Source organism: Excalfactoria chinensis, chromosome 1 (genome assembly GCF_039878825.1).
Source record: "Excalfactoria chinensis isolate bCotChi1 chromosome 1, bCotChi1.hap2, whole genome shotgun sequence".
In the NCBI taxonomy this organism is placed as follows: Eukaryota; Metazoa; Chordata; class Aves; order Galliformes; family Phasianidae; genus Excalfactoria; species Excalfactoria chinensis.
In genome coordinates this window covers 38,832,121-38,850,108 of record NC_092825.1, presented here as the reverse complement: position 1 = coordinate 38,850,108, position 17,988 = coordinate 38,832,121, and the positions used below count along the sequence as shown (strand labels likewise).

General features: G+C 38.0%; 1 protein-coding gene across 3 annotated transcripts in view; it reads right to left on the bottom strand.

The window, feature by feature from the left end:
* TMTC2 (transmembrane O-mannosyltransferase targeting cadherins 2) overlaps positions 1 to 17,988 on the bottom strand; it is a 243,499-nt gene that overhangs the window by 85,677 nt on the left and 139,834 nt on the right. For all 3 annotated transcript variants that reach the window (XM_072335783.1, XM_072335789.1, XM_072335797.1), the window contains one exon: positions 11,107 to 11,935. In XM_072335783.1, the coding sequence (XP_072191884.1) occupies positions 11,107 to 11,935 (829 nt within the window). The remainder of the gene's footprint in view (positions 1 to 11,106; positions 11,936 to 17,988) is intronic.

The following is a 17,988-nucleotide window of genomic DNA, read 5'->3' as shown; positions in this document are numbered from 1 at the left end:
GGCAGAGGTCCCAAAGGGAAATCTGAGTTTCCCTGAGGAGTTTTGAGTGTGGTCAGCTTCATGAGAAAGAAGTTGAAATATTAATACCAATGTTTGCTAATGGAAAATTCATCCTACTGAAGAAAAAAAGACTGAGATTTTGCAGTGGAGGCCATTTATAGCAGTGAACAAGATCTCAGATACCAGGACTTTGCTGTAATGGAGAGAGAGCTCAGTATCAGATACACCATTTACATCTAAGAGGCTGTATTCAAAGCTATAAAGAGCAACACCTTTTCCTTCTTGTCAGAAGGTTATATTCATCATCAGTTTATGTCTTTCTTTTTTTCTGTCAAGGATATTACTGGATAAATTGGAGTGGTGCTTCAGCCTTCAGCATTCACATTTCATCAAGCAATCACTTTGTTCTAGAGGGGAAAAGATTTTCACCAGCAGAAGCAAAATAGGTTTTCTGAATAAAAAGTCTGAAAGCTCAGTTGCAGTCACCAAAAAAAGTAAATGAAGAGAATCAGTTTTTCTGCAATACAGACACACTCTGTCTAACAGATATATTCAGGAGATCAATTAGATAATGTTTTTTAAGTGGTTTGAGTGCAGAGAAGTTCACCTAAGCACTAAAGGTTATTAAGTTGGAAGCTAAAGAGTTTTATTATAAATTCTGCTGAGAGAACATTACGATTCATACAAAGCATTTCTGTTCTTTATATGATTGCAAAGAAGTTATAAATATGTCAAAATATGCCACAAATTCACTTATAATTTATAATATTTTCTCTACAGAAATTTTACTTGTTAATAGACACTTTGATCAAGTTACCTCATCTTGCTAAAACAACAGCAGAAATGCCCTGTTCCTTGTTTCCTAAAGTGATAAATGGTCTCTATGTACTTATAATTTACGAGTTTAATCTACATTATATATTGATTTTTATATATTTTTTTTTTATATTAGTGGGTATGTAGTAATGTTGAGACATTTTATTAGATATCTACCACCACCTAAGCATTTTATATTATCATTCTCTTTATTAAGAACATTATTTATGCTATTTGTTGATCAGCTCTGGGACTTCTGAAACAACAGCAGGTGAACGAAAAACAAGACTGAATTATACACAGAACTATGAAAGTTCTCCAGTACTTGTCAGCACAGGCACTCAAACAACTGAATTTTGTCAGGCAGTGTTTCAGTTTTATTTATTTTTAAACTGTGTTACAGATGGATATGAATCCATGACATTTACTGCTATGTTCAACACCACTGTCCAATATACCCATTCCTCTTGCTATGTCACAGAAAGTTAACCTTTCCTCCACAAAGGACAGGACAGAAGCTCTGTCAGCTCAATGAAACTGAGATGATACTAAGCATTTGCTAAGGAGGGATTGCTCCTAGGCTTCATCATTTACTCTGTTTAGTCTAGAGGACAGAAGGCTGATGATGAATCAATTGACTCAAAAGAAGGGAGAAAAAGTGAATTATCCTGCCCTTAGCATCTAATGTGCTCACTGTTCTGAATCACAGGAGACCCCGATGACATTTTTGATTGCATAGCTTTGTTAGCTATGTGCAGTACAAGCTTGTGAGCACTGTAAGCCATATTGTGAGGCTTCACAAGGATCAAGAACAGAGTAGTGAACCAGGGCTGACTCAAAGCTCTCATGACATAAGGAATTCTATTTTGTAAAGAAAATAGACTCAGATGGTTCAAGAGAGAAGAGATCATCCCAGACACTTCAGGATCAGCCCTGAGGTATGCTTTAGGGAACTAAACTGACTCAGGCAAAGACGTGACTGTGTGTGAAATTTGTAAACTTACACAGCTTTCTGAACAGCAGGAAGAATTCTAAAAATAAGAATAGGTATTTCAAAACTATCACTTAAATCCCAAGTGGTGGACCGTAAGTTAGATTCCTACAGAAATGGAAGGGTGTACTTAACCAACTGAAATGACAGCCCTGGTTCTCAGAGCTAAAGTAGATGGATCATGTTGGCCCGCTTCCAGGTAAGGGTAACAGAGAGGACAGTGACCTGGGAACATGCCAGAACAGTCACAGGAGGACTGGGGTTTGTCAAGCCAAGGTAATCCTAAAAGGACTACATGTGTAAGATTTGGAAAAGGCAGTATAGTTCATATTTAGGAAGAAAGCTTCTCTGTGAGACTTCAAAGTGAGTTTTGTTTGCCTATTTTTAAATCACTTATTAAGACAGGATAGACCCTGTGAAGCTTTACCATCCAGTAAGTGTTCATAGTGGTACAGAAATACAGATCATACAGATGAAGGTAGATCATAACAAGACACACTTCATCTATCACAAGCAGTGAAACTAAGTAAAGAGATGAAAGTAATTCACTAGCATCTCTAACAGTCCATATTCTATCTTTTATATTATGAGAACAGAAATACAAGTTCAACGTGCCACAACACCTAAGCAAAGAGAACAAAAAGACACTGAATACATAGTTCATCTTTTAAAAAAACAAAACAAAACAAAAAATAAAACAAAAAACAAACAAACAAAAAATTCTATATTTAGAAACAAAACTAAATGCAAGCCTTCTGCTGAGAGAAGCTGTCAGCCAATGGCCTGCACAGGTACATTCTTGGCTGGGTAAAGAACTGGCTGGATGGCCATGCCCAGAGAGTGGTGGTGAATGGACATAAATCCAGCTGGCAACCAGTCACGAGTGGTGTTATTCCAGGGGTCAATAGTGGGTCCCATCCTGTTCAATATCTTTACTGATGATCTGGATAAGGATACTGAGTGCACCCTCATGATAACACCAATTTGGCAGGAAGTGTTGATCTGCTTGGGGGTAGCGAGGCCCCCTACAGGGCAATCTGGACAGGCTAGAAATCTGGGCTGAGGCCAATGGCATGAAGTTCAAGAAGACCAAATGCTGGATCCTACACTTTGGCCACAACAACCCCAGGCTTGGAGCAGAGTGGCTGGAAGACTGTAAAAAAGAAACAGACCTGTGGGTATTGGTTGACATTTGGCTGAAAATGAGCCAGTGGTGTGCCCAGGTGACCAAGGAAGCCAATGGCATTCAGCCTTGTATCAGAAATAGTGCTGTCATCAGGATCACGGAAATGATCATTCCTCTTTACTCAGGAATGGTGAGGCCACATCTTGAGTAGCAAGTTCAGTTTTGGGCCCCTCACCACAAGAAAAGACACTGATGCCCTGGAGAAGGGCAATGAAGCTGGTAAGGGTTCTGGAGCACAAGCCTTTTGAGAAATGGCTGAGGGAACTGGGGTCTTCCCTGAGGAAGCTTATCACTCTCTACAACTACCTGAAGGGAGGATGTAGTGAGCTGGGGGTGGGCCTCTTCTCTTATGTAACTTGCAGTAGGACTAGAGGGAATGGCCTCAAATTATGCCAGGGGAGATTCAGGTTGGATGTTAGGAAAAGCTTCTTTTCCAAAAGAATGGTCAGACACAAAGAATGGCTGCCCAGTGAGGTGGTGGAGTCGCTGTCCCTGGAGATGTTCATGGAACATATAGATGTTGCACTGAGGGACATGGTTTAATGGGATATATTGCTGATAGGTGGACAGTTGGACTGGATGATCTTGGAGATATTTTACAGCCTTGATGATTCTATGATTCTCTACTGCAGCTGCCATCATATCAGCCATCACCTAATTTTCACATGACTCAGTGCTGGCAGAGATCATAATCCAAACCAGAGAGGTGAATAACACCTGGTTTCACTGAAAGAAAAGGCATAAAGAGGCATCAAAATGTGTGCAAATTACTATCATGTTCACATCAAAGGTTTGTTTCTCTACCAGACTTATATAATAAAGCCTCAACACATACAACACATACTCCTATGCAATCTACTATAGGCAGGAAAATGAAAGCACATAAGTCATGCTGAAAACCAGTATGTAAAGAAGGTAAGATAGTGCAACAGCTAGGTGAATATCTAAACAAACATGCTTAGTTTGAGAAACAACCGGGATAATCTTATTTTCCTCTTAATTAATAGTAATACTTTGTCTCAAAAATAATAAGTTTAGGTCCATAACATACATGAAAAGGGACTGAAGACCAGATCTTTAATCCAACAGGAAAAAAATAAAAATAAACTATCAGTTTTTGTAAAAATAAAAAAAAAAAAAAAAAAAAAAAAAGAGAGAGAGAGAGAGAGAGAGAGAAAAAAGAAGAGAAAAGAAAAGAAGTAAAAAAAGAACCCCAAACATAATCCACTCCATTTGACATGCTACAAAAAGACACCTTGCCAAAACTAATTCCTACTGGACCAGGGGTGGAGTTTTTAAACTGCAGTTTTCAGCACAGATGAACTTGTTGAATGATTTTGCAGAGCACCTCTGGGAAGGAAGAGGAAGGAGTAATAGCCTGATGAGTACATGTTTCAAAATAAAGTAATAGAGTCCATGTCTCAAAATTGTTTATTTTCTTAAATTCTTAGTATATGCAGAGGGGAAAAATAAAGTCTAGTCAGTAGTTAATAAAATATTCTCTTATCTTCCTGCTATTTAGGATGCACGTATCAGAGATATTGTTGGACTATGTAAAGGGGAAAAAATATATATGTACTATCCTTTTTTTCAGTTCTCTACAGACATTAAGAAAGAATATTGGGCTTTCTGATATCCTGCTGAAGGAGCAGCAGGTATCCCACAGTGATTTGGATTTCAAAGGAAATTACAGCACTGCTGAAGAACTGAGAGAAAGAATACTGACACTGGAGAATAAATCCAGACTTTGAGCTGAAGTGTAAACCATTTTCCTTCAGCTCTCCAACATATTTAGCATAACCAGACTGTTTTGCTGTTGCTGGATTGCCTGTGGGATGCTCAAATGCTCTAGATAGCTATGGCTGTTTCCCAAACAACTAATGGCTATTCTTGCTCTGCTTTCTCATGAACCATGGCAGCAGTTCTGCCATTTACACAGCCCTACACTATTTTCAGAAAGCAGTATTTTTATTTAACTTCCAAACAATTCCAGGCAGTTCACTTGCTGGTCTAAGCTTTCTGTTTTTAAGCTGTTATGACTGGCAGACAGAAAAAGTATTTTCTATTTCTTTTAAGAACACTGAAGCATCCTGAACTACTTTTATTCTTCAAAAACAGTTTTGTCTTAAAAAAGTAACACAAACAAACTAGCTAAAAACACAGTATACACCCCAATAAAAGAACTATATGTGTTAGTCTTTGAATGCTTTACTTACATTAAATAATTTAATTATTGGGTGGATTTCCATGTACAGTAGCCGGTGTAAGGGTTATTATTGATGGTAGGAAATACTTTACAGCCAAGACAAAAGTTACAGCAGTTCCTTTACAGTAATTTCCTCTTAAAAAAAAAAAAAAAAAAAAAAAAAAAAAAAAAGCAGCCAAAGTTTAAGTTTTTGAGCAAGGCTGAAAATAATAACATAAGTCAGAGTAAATATCCATCCAACGTTTCATCACAAGATTAAATGCCAGAAAGTTCTTATGAAGGCAGTCTAAAAAATAAGTACATTCAAAGAAAGCCATACTTTTAAACATATATTCTCCTTTCACCTTGTCATCACTAGTGATATAATAATATTAGTAATCATGGAAAATACTGGTTTATTGTACCCTGTTTTCATTAAGAAAATATTCCTTCTTCACCTAGCACACTACAAGATATTATAACTATTCTTTGCTGCACTAATAGATGCTTTTTTTCTCTGTCTCTTGAAGGAGGAAGACAGGACTGCTTACTCACAGCTACTGTTAGCAAATAATCACTTTCTAAGAGTGGGATAACAGCATAAAACTGTCAAATCAGATGGAAACAGCACCTAGTATTTACTTCTAGCCAACTGCATGAAAGCTCTGCAACTACAAGCATGGAATTTTATATATTTATTTATATTATATTTTGGGGGGAGGGTGGGAGGCAACTTCTGGCTGAGCAAAATTTGGGTACCATAAATATATATATTCATGTTAACAGGGAACAAAACGAATTCAAGTTAGAGATTTCTTTTTTTTTCTATACTTACTTTTTTTATTTAAAACAGCTCCTAAAGCAAATGCATTTGATGGCTGCAGTATTAATGATATAAACTAAAGAGAAAATTATCACTACAAGCAATTTTGATACGGGGAAAAAAAATGCAATTTTAAAACGCATTTAAAATAAAAAACTTTTTTTTTTCCTTTTTTTTTTCTTTCCTGTTCAGATGGAAAGGCAGGTATTATATTGCAAAGGTGAGACAAAATAAGCTAAATTTAGCTTTTGATGATTCCTTCAATTTAGGCAGAAACAAAACTCTAAACTAGTAACCCAAAGTGGCATGGAAACGATATATGAAACAAAAATGCAATTACTTTTTATGACTACTCAAACGAGCATAGAGAAATTCCACATATTTCTGTTCAACTAAGAAGCTTCATAACATCAGAATTCACACTTGTATCTTCACATTCACAGGCATGTACAGAGGCAGTCCTTGCCGATCTTATGTTAAACTGATGATAAGAAATGAAGCAAACAAAAAAAACGTAATAAACTATGAAGTTCCAGAGGCTGAAACCAACCAAGGCTGCATGCTATGCCAAAAACACCAAAAAGCAAAGGAAATTCTACAGATCTTCTACAGGTGCTAATATAGCAGAATGAGGCAGGAAAATCTTACAAACTTATCGCAAATGAAAAAAGAAGAGTAGGACAGGGAAAAGGAACATTATAGTTGAGAAGTGTATTTCAATATTAGACTATCTTTTGAAAATATTCAACAAAATTGAAAGATTTATGCTTATAAGAACTGGGAGTAGAAGAATGGAAAGACAAGAAGTTAAGTGTCTCTCTACCTGTATGGAATGATCACTATTGTCTTACAACACCACACTGCTTCATCAGTCCAGGTGTAGGCACCACAGTGATGTGGCAATACTGCTTCCAGAAGTACCTGCTTCCTCCTGTATTCCCCACTGAATATAATGTTGTCATATACATTTGAATTTACTAAGACTTGAGTTCACAGTTGAAGTTAAGCATCCACTGATTAAAGATACACCATTATTGGCAGCAGGTCAACTTGCTTCAGGAATGATCTCCAAAGTTCACTTATAAATCTTACAGTAGGAACCAGGAAATAAAATTTCACCTGTTAATATGATAAGGAAACTAATACCTCTGCAGCAGTCTAACAGCCTAAGCTTCTTACTGCTATTTTTTTAGTTCTTCATTCAGTGCCTTTAATAGTACAGGAAACATATCTGAACATGAAAGAACATTATGATGTGGACTACAAGGTACAAAATGGACTGAAAGTACAAGATGATGCTTTTTGAAGCTACTTCTTGTACTATGGTGAAAACTTGAAATAACAAAATGCAGTGTCACTATAATTTCACATTATACACAAGGTAACTATCAGCAAAGAATGACTCAGTCTAATTGGAAAAGATGTGACAGCTACCACCCATTTTTAAGTTTTTTGTTTGTTTTTACATGTTAGAAGGCTTCCTACACTATAAAAGAACTCTTAAATAACATGAACTGTTTTATATCCATTCAGCTGCTCATTAAGTTGAAGGCAGCAGAGAGAAACACTTATGCCTTTCCCTCCCTGGTGTCAAAACACACACACAGCCACTTCAGAACCCATAAACTACCTTCATCAGCCTTGCCTGTTTTTCCCCCAAGTGCTAACAAAACATAACGAGGCAAAGCTCAGATTACTTTGAAGATATCTGAAATACTAGTAATAACCAAAACAGCAAAGGAGCAAGCCAAATAACAGATACGGACATGGAATCTCCAGTCCTGTTCTCACCACTCCATCAGCTAATGCTAGCAGCCGCAGCAGCACACCCTCAGAAAGGGAGGTCTTGGCCTGTGCAGCACCATGGGCAGCCTCAGCAGGGTTGGTGCACTTGACTCTCATGCGGTGTGGCTTTGGTGGTTTATTTTAGTTCTGGAGTTGTGCTTTTTTTTTTTTTTTTTTTTGACAGATGAGGTGATCAAAGCATCATACGCTTTGGAGTATTTATTTATTTTTCCACACTGTCAGTGATTGGCACAAACAGGCTGGAAAAACGTAAATGCACGAAGGCAGCATCTGCCTGCAGGGCAGCAGTTCCCTCACCTAAGTCAGAACATTGCATCTCTGCCCACGCTTCTGCAGGGCCCCAGTGTGGGTCCAGAGCCCTGGAAAGCGGTAAACACCAATTTCTTCACTGAGGACTGAGAAGCCACTGAACAACTTCATTCAACAGCCCCTCAGCAGCGGAGAGATTATATTCTTAGACATACTACAACACAGAAAACTTGATTATAAACTAACACCTTATGAGATAATGCCTTTCCAAGGCAGCTCAGTCACATTAGCACATGGATGCACCTGTACTATAAATTCACCTCTCTATCAACCTTATTAGCCAAGCACATCAGCTCAAGGCTGTCACATACCCAGCTGCAGAATGGTTTCCATCCACTAGGCCAGAATACAGATGGAACTGGAAAAAACAGCTCCACTTCCAGCTCTAACAAAACTGCTCTTGCAGATTACTACTTTGTATCAGTTCCCAGTAGGGAGCTTTTGAAGGATCCCCCTTTTCTCTTTAGCCTACAATAGAAGATGCTATTGTTCAGCAGCAACTTACTGGAGAAGGGGGGCTTAATGGAGCCTTCAGGGAAAACAACTGCAGATCAAAATGATCAGAAATAAGAAAATACTCACAAGGAGAAATGAGGAGTGGCAGCTTCTTCCTAGCAGTCCAGAAGGAAGGAAAACCCATCTCCACTATATCATTTGATTGAACAGTCCATTGTATTTCTGTTTGAATAGCCTATTTATCACCAGTATTCAAGTTTTTGGTTTTTGTTTTTTTTTGTTTTGTTGTGTTGTTTTGTTTTTTTTCTTAAACGAGGCAAACAAAAATAAATTGTTTTTTCTACATCAACTTCTTTTAGTCACATAAGAGTACTGTGAATTGCTGATCTCCTAATGCTTTGGCTGGATTGGCAGCCAGTCTAGTTCAGTCAGGCTTGCCTGATGGTATGAGAAATACAAAATACAATTAGCATAGTCAAAGCCAGGGATAATCTAGGAGGTATTCACAATTAATGAATAGAGTTGGGTGACAAGTTGCTTTAGCTGGGAGTTTCTGATACCCAGTCTTGTAACAATGTGTGTGGGCTAGTAAATATTCAGCAGAAGTTTAAAAGGATATTTTAAGGAGATTTACAGTCAGCTCAGTCATGTCTGTATCACCACACTGACATGCTGTCTTTGCTTTTGCATATCATACAAGAAACTTAATGTCAGCTTATATGGCAATCATATATACATAGGTCTGTGCATTCTGAGATGTCTATGATGAAAATAGCTCCCCTTGTCTCCTGGGAGCATAATACATAGTAGTCTACTTTTCAGACAACACTGCACTGAATCCTAATACTGGACAAAAAGAACAGACTTTTATTTTCATTTTAATCACTAAAACTTGCTCAAAGCAAGTAGGTGACTACTTATGTAGTCTGAGATATCTGGGGATCTCTACCAAGAACAAAAAGGCAACATACTTTAATCTTTTAATACACTTTTTGTCTTTTCAAGGAGCTCCAACATTTTAGTGTAAGCTTTACACTGCCACTACATTGGTCTCACTGCATCTTACAATCACATAATTTCAGTCTTTCTGTTCAGTTACTTCTCATTTCTTGCCCTCACACACTGGACTAGCTCTGGAAAAAAAGGGGAAAGAAAAAAAAAAAGGAAAAAAAAAAAAAAAAGGAGAAATTGGATGTGCTTGTTCAGACTTAATGAAAAGTCACTTACTGCAGCAACATGTTTCACAATTTTACCTTCATTTTTATCTAGGGCAACAAAGCATACAGTGAAGAGCTATGAAGTCAGACTGATGATTGACAAGCTACTCTAACACTACTTTGGAAGGCATCTTATCTGCCAAATCCACTTTTACACTCTCTATCAGCTCACAGTAACATCTGCATTTGCTTCTCATCATCACAGCTTTTAGACTATGGTATATCTGCCTAACCAAAATGCACAGTCCTGTCAGCAGATGACTTCACATCGTATAATGGGCTTTGGAGCAGCAAACTGGAAAAACTCAAGTGTGATATGTTCAAGCGCTGTCAAATTTTTCTTTCACACACAGGCAAAGCAATCAGCGATCCCTTCTCACTCCTGATGAATTGTGAATAATGACGGCTTAGTCAATGCCTACACTGCACTCACAGGTGGTATTTTGACTGCTCTCATGTAAACTTATTTGTGTGCCAAGAGCAGGACAGCCAAGGCACCAAGGAGCTTGGATTCCCAGCTGAATCTGCTGTATATGCTGAAACCACAGAGCTACAGGTAAACACTGCTACCGATACCTAAACTTTTTACTTTAAACTTAAAACTTTTTACAGTTTATTGCCAGTTTGGATGTGTTTATACTAGCTGCAGTCACATTTCATTACAGCACAGATACGATCTTTGAGTGAAATAGCTGGGCAATGTTACCAATGACATTTAAACATTAACATGAAGGTGTAAGTATTTGACAGTAACTCTTTACAGTACTTGTATACTGGAGGAACCACAGTAATTTCCTAGGCTGAATAGCATGACCTAACTTCCTCGTTTTTATTATGTAGCGCTGACATTATTTGCATCAGATGAAATCTAAAAAAAAAAAACCAAAAACAAAAAACCCAACACCTTGCTAATGCTGTCCCCTAGTATTTCTTATATCTTCTGTTCATAGCAAACAGAAAATCCAGTGAACATCAGAAAAAGCTCCATTAGGGTGACTGAAATCACTCCAAATGAAAAACTATCACGGTGGGGTCTGTAATACTCATATTGCATCTTAAATTCCAAACTGTAGCACTAAGATCAATGAAAAATAAACAGCCAACTTACCTTAGGATTTTGTTTTCTGCATGCTGATGTCAAACCTGTGACACATAATGAGAACACATTTCTGCTTTTCCTCATTTCTACTGAAGTATACATTCTTTCAAATGGACATTTTCCGAAGCATCTTCTTTACAAACGGTTAAGAAAATCAGAAAATTCAAGGGCAAAGACAGATAAGAAGTGAAACCTTTATCATAAAGAGTAAAAATTACCTTTAGCGGGGTTTACTTTTATTCCTGACCTATACAGCATCTCCTCATTCTGCCAGTCCCCATTTCTGACAACAGTCTTGAGTCCATAGAAAACAATTAATGCAGCAGTGGAACAAAAAACCAAGTTCTTCAGAAAGCGTTTTTGGGCTTTGACATAAAGGGCCCTGACACCTACTGTAACCAGCAGGCAGAAGCCCATACTAGGAACATACAGCACACGCTCTGCTATTACAAAGCCAACATAGAAAAATAGGTTTGTGGCGGGAATAAAGGGCACTATTAACAAAGACAGAGACAGAATGACAATGTTCTCAGTTGAAGGAAGCTGTAGCTTCAGGATTTCATGCTTTTTTATGCCATTCTCTTCCTTTGATGCAAAACTTGACTTCCCCTCCAGTGTCTTATATTCCATTTCAGAGTGACAGCTATGCCCATTAGCATTCTGCTTGCCATTCATTACACTTTTCCCATTGCATTCTCTTTCATTGCTGGAGCCCTTCAAGCTGAAGTAGGCGAGGAGGAAAAGTCCAGCATAGAAGGCCACAGTGTGTAAATTTCTCCAGTCACTGACTGCCTTCAGGAGAGGCACAGCGTCCATTGACCAGTCAAAGCTGAGGGTGTCTGGGCAAAATAACAGCCAGAGATTCTTTGTTGGCAAGTAAAGGAAGGTCAGCATTCGTGTGAGAAAACTGTCTGAATCAGCTGCTGGATTGTCAGAGTTGGAAAAACTTGGGGGCTTGTTGCCCATCCAGTATAAGCGAACACCCAGCAGTGCAGTCCCCCAGGAGGTCAATAAACCAATGCTGAAGAAAAGGTTCAAATTCTTCTTCTGAAAGAAAAAAAAATAAAATAAACAGTCGTAAGTATAAATTGGCACAAGGTATTTAATTTACTAACAAAAGGAATCAAGAAATATCTCATAGAACTAATTTTGGTAATGAAAACCAAGCACTGCAGATCTGTCTGAGGTGTTTGGTTCACAGAATGCTGGAATGAACTGTATACTGCTGACCATAAACCAAAAGAACGGGCTCTTTCTTGTAAGCCCTCTCAAGCTTGTATCAGAATCAAAACTTCAGATCTTAGAGCTGTCAGTCCTTGCTTATCACTTATCCCAAGTAACCATGTAATGGTTTGGAGAATATCTAAGTTAGAGGAATTTATGGAACATTACACTGGTCTAAATAGAACCTCACAAATTCCTTATTTGCTTCTGGTTGTGGCTAAACCAACAGTTTGCCTCAAAAAAACTTAAAGGAGTGTTCCATTTTTCCTAGCTGACATATTTCCTAAAGTAATGCCTAAGGTATTTCACCTAACAACCAAATAAACATTCCAACAAGCCAAGAAAAGAAAACAGACACAATTTCCATGTTCAGGTCTTCCTGTTCCAGTTAATTACAATGTTCATTTGGAGCTGTCAGATGTGCCTATTACTGAAAGCTCTATTCCATTTTGCATCTCACAGACAAATAACATTGTGGTTTGTTGTTTTTTTTTTTCTTTCAAGAGCACCATATTAAATCACCGCTTTTAAAATCTTTCACATCTTTATACTCATCTAAATAAAAATATGTGAAGCATTCAGATGCCTCCACCTACTCATGTCATCATACTAGCAACCATAAGCTGCCACTTATTTATGGAATAACTCAACATTTGCCAGCTGAAGCTGCTTGTTGGGTTCTCTCCCTCCCCATTAGAAAGTACTTACTTATTCATACACTTGCAGAAATATACCACTTCTGCCTGAATGAAAATAAGAAGCAGCGAGACTTTTTCACCTATTTCTAGGATTGATGAGCTTAAATTCTGCTTTCAACTAAATGGGCACCCTAAACAAAAGCTGTTTTGGATTAATCTCTCTTTGGCAGAAATAGCCGTAAAAGCAAAAATATGAGTAATTTTTATATTTCATTTTCTTAGATGCTTTCTGTAAGAACAGAAAAATTATTTGCCAAATAGCTCCAGATACAGTGTAAGCACTCCATTATTATTTCCCCCCATTATTACAAAAAATCAGTTGTCAATCATCTTTCTTTTTATTAGGTCTGTTTTTTTATCCATCTCAAACGACACATTCCTGGGATGGTTATTCACTGAACGTTCCTTATGTTTGTTATTCATAAGCAAGACATCACAGTGGAATTTTTTATCTTATTTCTTTCAAACAACATTTTTCTCCTTTGTGGAGGCACTCTCCTTGATAGCTTGACATATAGGTGACTGTGCTACTCAGTTTTTAGGCTTGCTTTTGATACTTGTCTATTAACATGTCACCCAAAATGTAGTCTAGTCATCATAATTTATTTGCTTATCGCATTAAGAAATTTACTCCCATTCACATTTCTGAGAGCTTCTCTTTGTGAATTTAAACTATTCAATGACAGCTACATTAATTCATTCAGCGTTGAGGAGATATGGAAGTATGCAAAGGAGGCAATAGTAGGGAGCAAACAAATTCATGATGAGAATGATTTACGTATCCACATTAGATCCACTTGAAAAATGATGCACTTTTTTATACATGAAGCAAAGTCTGAGTCCACATATTTAATTTACTATATTGATTACGCTGTTTTGTTAGTTTCTGCATTTTTCTATATATTGGAAATTCAATACACTTTTAATAGTAAAACCATTCAAAATCCATATCTACGTTCTATGATTAATACATTCCCTGGAAAGCCCATTGAAACCAACTACTTTGACTTGTAAGCTGGTTAATTCTATGCAACCCATCTGAGGTACTGTTTTACCCCTACTTGAGAGAACTGTTTAACTGATTTAATGTTACAAAGCCATGTAAACTAGTTATCACCAAAACTTCTGCCTAAATTTGTATTTGGAACAAAAATATAACCCACATTTCATCATTTGCATGTATTCCCTCATAGAAAATTTATTTTCCTGATTCAACCTGCTCTTCCATTTCCACCATGTTTTGCTACATAAAAATCTTTGCCTTCTCCTCTGCAACTTCATTATTTCCAAACTTGTTTCCTTCAAACATTTAGATGAAAAATCCTCATATGCTAAATGCAACCCTTTTTTGCTCTTTTTATATATCCTTCTGTAGTCTCTACAGAGGAGTACAGGAGCCTGCTTAGAAAGAGGAAAAAAAAATAAGCTGGATAGTGGAAGACGGGGAGTTTTGTTCATTTGTTTGCTTGTTTAATTAGGAATTCAGAGCAGGTCTTTGCTGGAAGACTACATAGCACTAAAAAGATTAAGACATCCAGAGTACTTAGCAAGTGAAACTTGATTAACACACAAGAACTGAGCTTTTGTGGATTGCTTAGACTGCTTTGTTATTTTGTTAATACTTATTTCACAACCGGAGGGAAATCTCCCTTTCCTAAAGTTCTAACAATTGCACTTTTCAACTAAATGCTATGAGAGTTCACATTACAAAGTTCTTCAAGAACGCTCATGCTGCAGCAGATACACCATTCCTCCTGATTAACAGAGAAACCTGCTCTAAACTTTCAGATCTTCTTCATACATCATAAAACAGTAACAATAAAAAATTTGCCTCTTGCTCCTAGCCTTAGAATGCAAACAGTCTGGATCTCAAAGCTAATCCATCCTCACTGCTACAGTAATTATTTACAGCCTTCCTTTTAAGCTTAAATTTAAGATCTGTAAGGTCTGGATCCTCAGACTTTCTGGATCTATAAAGAACACCACATTTCTATACACAGTATTGTGTTTCACGCTCTAAGAATACTTTTCTTTAAGACTTTACACCAGTGTCAAATGAAATATCTCAGCATATGAACAGTGGAGTTCAGAGGTACCCAAGTAGGTGATTTTCCACTCCAGCATATCTGTCTATCATGCTGCAGAACACTACTTAAACCAGAGGAGGACCTCTGGCAGATTCCAGAGCTAATTATTGGGCTACAGGAATGGAGTATAGGTCCCTCTCATTTCCTTAGAGACAAGTGGTCTGCATCTCTCCACAGCAGCTTTTGACACGAGTTTTCTCAAAAGCCAGCAGTTGTACATCCTTTTAAAACTAACAACATGTTCACTGCAGCTACCAATAACCTGTGTGACACTGAGCTACCAGTGCAAATTTTTCACTGATCAGATGACATCCTCTGGACTTAGTTAAAGAAAAAATATAAATACTAAAATACTTCCCAACACTCAAAAAATAATAATAATTAAAATAATAAAAAAATATCATAGATAGTGCTGGCTCAGAAGGGGAATGACAGACTCCTTTTTTTCCTCTCTCAATGCTTAACCTCATGACTTTTGCACAGCTTCACCCAACCATATTAATATAGTCAAAGATAATTACGTTTAGCTCACATACCAGCTTTACTTTCTTCCAGGTTTTGTATGGAGAACCAACAAGAGGGGGAAAAAAACTACCAAAATATGAAGTAATATCATCAGCTCACCAGCAGACTTTTGTCTGCAAATAAAGTGCTTTCAAAATGGACTCTGCTCTGATGAGCACTTTCACCAGCAACTCTTCCCTTGCATCTCCTGACTGCACGCACTTAAGTGCAGCCCAGCAGCAGGAAGAGATCCTCAGTAATGCTTGGCAGCAAGGATTTGGATTACTGCACTCATGAGTCCTAATCCAGCCCATCTGCCATATGTTTTGACACCCCCATAAATCCTCTAACCTTTCATAAGTAGTCATTTTCATCTGGGGAAAAAATGAGCACTGATTTAGATCAGATTTAACATATCTCCTGCCTGCTAACAGTCAAGTACCACCACCGCAATTTTAGTGCTTGTGACTGCAGAAGCCTTTTTCATCTCCCTACCAAAATCCATCTGCATGACCCACCCACATTGTACATTTCCCTTGCATTAAATCCTAATTCCTCACTCCATTATACTGCTCTTAAATAAGGCACTGCAGCAGATTGCTTGATTGGGCAGCCCCTGCCAAAGCTCAGTCATCACCTATGCAGTATCCAAAGCATTTCAAAAGACACTGTTCTTTTAACCTCACCTTGTCCACTGTACAAAGTAGCATTAAATGCAGCATGTGGTCAGACAGGCCAGATAACAAAATCACCAGGGCTAACCACACACAAGTTGCTATTTATAGAACTTGGGAAATACAGAAAATAAACTGGGTAAGTCATCAGGTATTACTCAAAAAAAGTGTTTCTTTTCCAACACAGAGCTCCTTGAAAATATGTTGGCTTGAGAAGTGGGGCTTCCCAAACAGCCAAATCACCAGACTAGGCTGACAGTATCTTGTTCCCTGACAGGATCACAGATGAGCTGAGTCTATGCTGAACCTGAGTTAAAAACCCAGCTGGATCAGGAATGAGGCAGCTTGCCACAGCCTGAGTTCAGCCCCATACTGAGCTGGCAGCAGCCTTCCCAACTCCCTCTCCACCTTTCCCACTTATTCCCACTGTTTTTGTTCCTGGCTCATGACCCACCAAACGAGGTCAGCTCATTTACATTGGACAGACAGCAACAGCAGCCTGAAGGCCTGTTCTTCCTTGGAGCTGGAGTTCTGCCTGTAGCTTTTCCAATACTGTGACCAATTTAATGCCATTTACTTTCTGTTATGAACCCAAGTGATTTTTCCTTGGTGAAGAAGTTACTGCATTCATAAAGCAGCTGAAAATTACGTGCACATATTTTTACTCTAATTAGCAAGTAGCACAATTTGAGCAGTCTTTATTAGTGTTGACTTGCATTATTAAAATTAAAATTGAGTAATAAATAGTGGCATTTAAAATTTATGGTCTTCCTCTAAAATCTTTAATATGAATCTTTAAAAACAGAATAAACTCCCAGCCTCTCAGCTGAAAAAATAGTTGCCGGGACTACCCTGGAAATGACAGATTGTGTTAAGAGCAACAACTGTATGAATGACCAAACGTAATACAAGAGCAGAAGGGACAACATTCCCTTGATAATCTGTGAGTATGAGCCGTGCTAAAAAGAAGGCTTTCTGAAGGTAAGTCTGCTCAGTGTGACAATTGTGTAGCTACAGCCATCTACTTGGGCTCAACCCACTTAAACACAGGAGGTGGGGAGTCCTCTGAGACTACAACACTACACTGGAATGGCCAGACTGCATAGGAGTACTGTCCAGCCCTGCAGTTGTTAGGATGCAGTTAGATATTTAGTCTAACAGCAGTAGCTTTATGTCACTGGTACAGTGGTTTTGCAGCAAAGGGAGGGTGCTGCATGTTATGCCATTGTGCAGCCAAAATGCTGAGGGCTCATTGAACATGCTTATTGGAAGGCAGAACTGGAATTCAAATTGAACCTCAGAAGAACAATAAAAATGCTGCACAAAAGGCAGGGGCAACTGTGACTGCATAAAACTGCACCACTATGTGATGTGAAGCAAGTGCTGGGCTCTTCTTTAGAGAAACATCTGAGATTACAGCAGATCACAAGCATCTCTCTTACACCACTGCTTAAAAAGCAAACATTGTACTGAGACTGCCAATGAAAGCACATCCTTCAAGACATGTGCTTCAAGTAATATTTCCCCTCTTCTCAATAAAATGAATTCCTAAAACTGTCTGCTTCCAGCACATAACTATTAGAAATAAATGGAGGAAACAGAGAGAGAGAGGTCAGAGGAGGAGAATGAGACTGATTAGTGATCTACAAAAATGTGCCCCATGAGGAAAGAATGAAGAACATAAGCTGTTTATACATGACAGCTGCCTGCCAGTACAGAAATGACTACTGCAAACAGGAAAGGAATAATCTGTTTTCTACATCTTTGTCCAAAGGATAAAAATAATAAGCTTCAATTCAAGAAAGAAAGATTCCGTTTAGCTATCAGGATACACTTTCCGCTACTAAGTACAGGAATGTGCTGCAAAAATCTGCCATGGAGGTCGGCTCTACAGCTCTATGGTGTCTTTAAGA